General features: G+C 52.8%; 1 protein-coding gene across 1 annotated transcript; it reads left to right on the top strand.

Annotated features, from left to right (window-relative positions):
- Positions 1-304: 304 nt before the first annotated feature.
- SNIP1 (Smad nuclear interacting protein 1) lies at positions 305-894 on the top strand (the record flags this gene model as incomplete). The annotated part of the gene is made up of 1 exon (XM_009878703.1): positions 305-894. A coding segment is annotated over one exon (590 nt), but the record flags the coding sequence as incomplete, so codon positions are not given.
- Positions 895-1298: the final 404 nt, after the last annotated feature.

The raw sequence follows: 1298 nt of genomic DNA, 5'->3' as shown, positions 1-1298 counted from the left end.
GAGTGACGGGGTGTTCACGCGTGTGCATGGCCCAGGCTTTGCCGCTTGCACAGGCTGTCCCCGCAAGCTGCGGCACCTGCCCAGAGCGGGTGACCTGTTGTGTTCTTTCTGGAGCTCGCTTTGTTTGGTGCGAGCTGTAGGAATCCATATAGCTCGGCAAGGAAATAAGTTGCTGTGGCTTTGTGTTAGATGGGTTCATCGTGTGTCTGTGTGCAGGATTGTGAACGTCTTAAACGCCAAGTTGAAGTCACCGCTCTTTCATTCTAATTCTGAATCTGTTGCTATAAGTGGTTCTTTGTTACAGGAGCGAGATGATCATTGTCGCCGAGGAAACGAGGAGCGAAAGCAGAGATACTCGTCGGAACAGGAGCACAGGAGAGACAGAAGTGGTGACAGAGACAGACACAGAGACCACTCAGACCGAAGGAAGAATCCAAACGAAAGGCCTGGAGTTCGAGGCCACGAGCGAGAGAGGGATGCCCAGAACATCCGCGAGCAGCAAGCCGAGAGGGAGTTTTATAATGAGAGGAGACGAGAGCAGAGACAAAATAATGAAGGCAGCGGCGCTGACCAGAATCCAGAACTGGGGCAATCCGATAGCAAGCCTAAAGAAAAAGCTGCCGTGAACAAAGAGAAGCCAAGCTTTGAACTGTCTGGTGCCCTTCTGGAGGACACCAACACCTTCCGTGGTGTTGTGATTAAGTACAGCGAGCCGCCTGAAGCTCGGATCCCGAAGAAGCGGTGGCGTCTCTACCCTTTCAAAAACGACGAGTTTCTCCCCGTCATGTATGTCCACAGGCAGAGTGCTTACCTCCTGGGCAGGCACCGCAGGATCGCCGACATCCCCATTGACCACCCCTCCTGCTCCAAGCAGCACGCCGTGTTCCAGTACCGGTAAGTGTTGCTCTGCCTACTGGGGAAACAGGCTTGTTCGGGAGCTTATGGGGGAAAAAAACCCACACAACCCGCTAAAAAAACCCTGGATGTACACAGGTGAGAGGTTCGAGTTTGCTGTGAGTATGTGTTTGGCTGCTGCACATCATCCTAGCAGTAATCAAAAATATCTGTAGTTAACCAGCCTTTTAGTAGGACAAAGAGCACAGCAGGGTTAAACGCTGAGCCAGGCAAAGTGGAATAAAGCGACAGATCTAGTTGGGCAGTAAAAGTATTTCAAGGAGAGGTTTTGTTCATTTGGTGTCGCACAGCACAGTCCGTGGGGCTCTGGTGCCACGGGGGATGCCTTTTAGAGGGGCTGGAACTGCTTTCCTGGGGCAGGGCTCTGGGAGCCACCGTGTCGC

This window comes from Apaloderma vittatum, unplaced genomic scaffold (genome assembly GCF_000703405.1).
Source record: "Apaloderma vittatum isolate BGI_N311 unplaced genomic scaffold, ASM70340v1 Scaffold35831, whole genome shotgun sequence".
Lineage (NCBI taxonomy): Eukaryota > Metazoa > Chordata > Aves > Trogoniformes > Trogonidae > Apaloderma > Apaloderma vittatum.
Note: the sequence above shows the minus strand (reverse complement) of the source record. Positions and strands in the feature narration are given on the sequence as shown.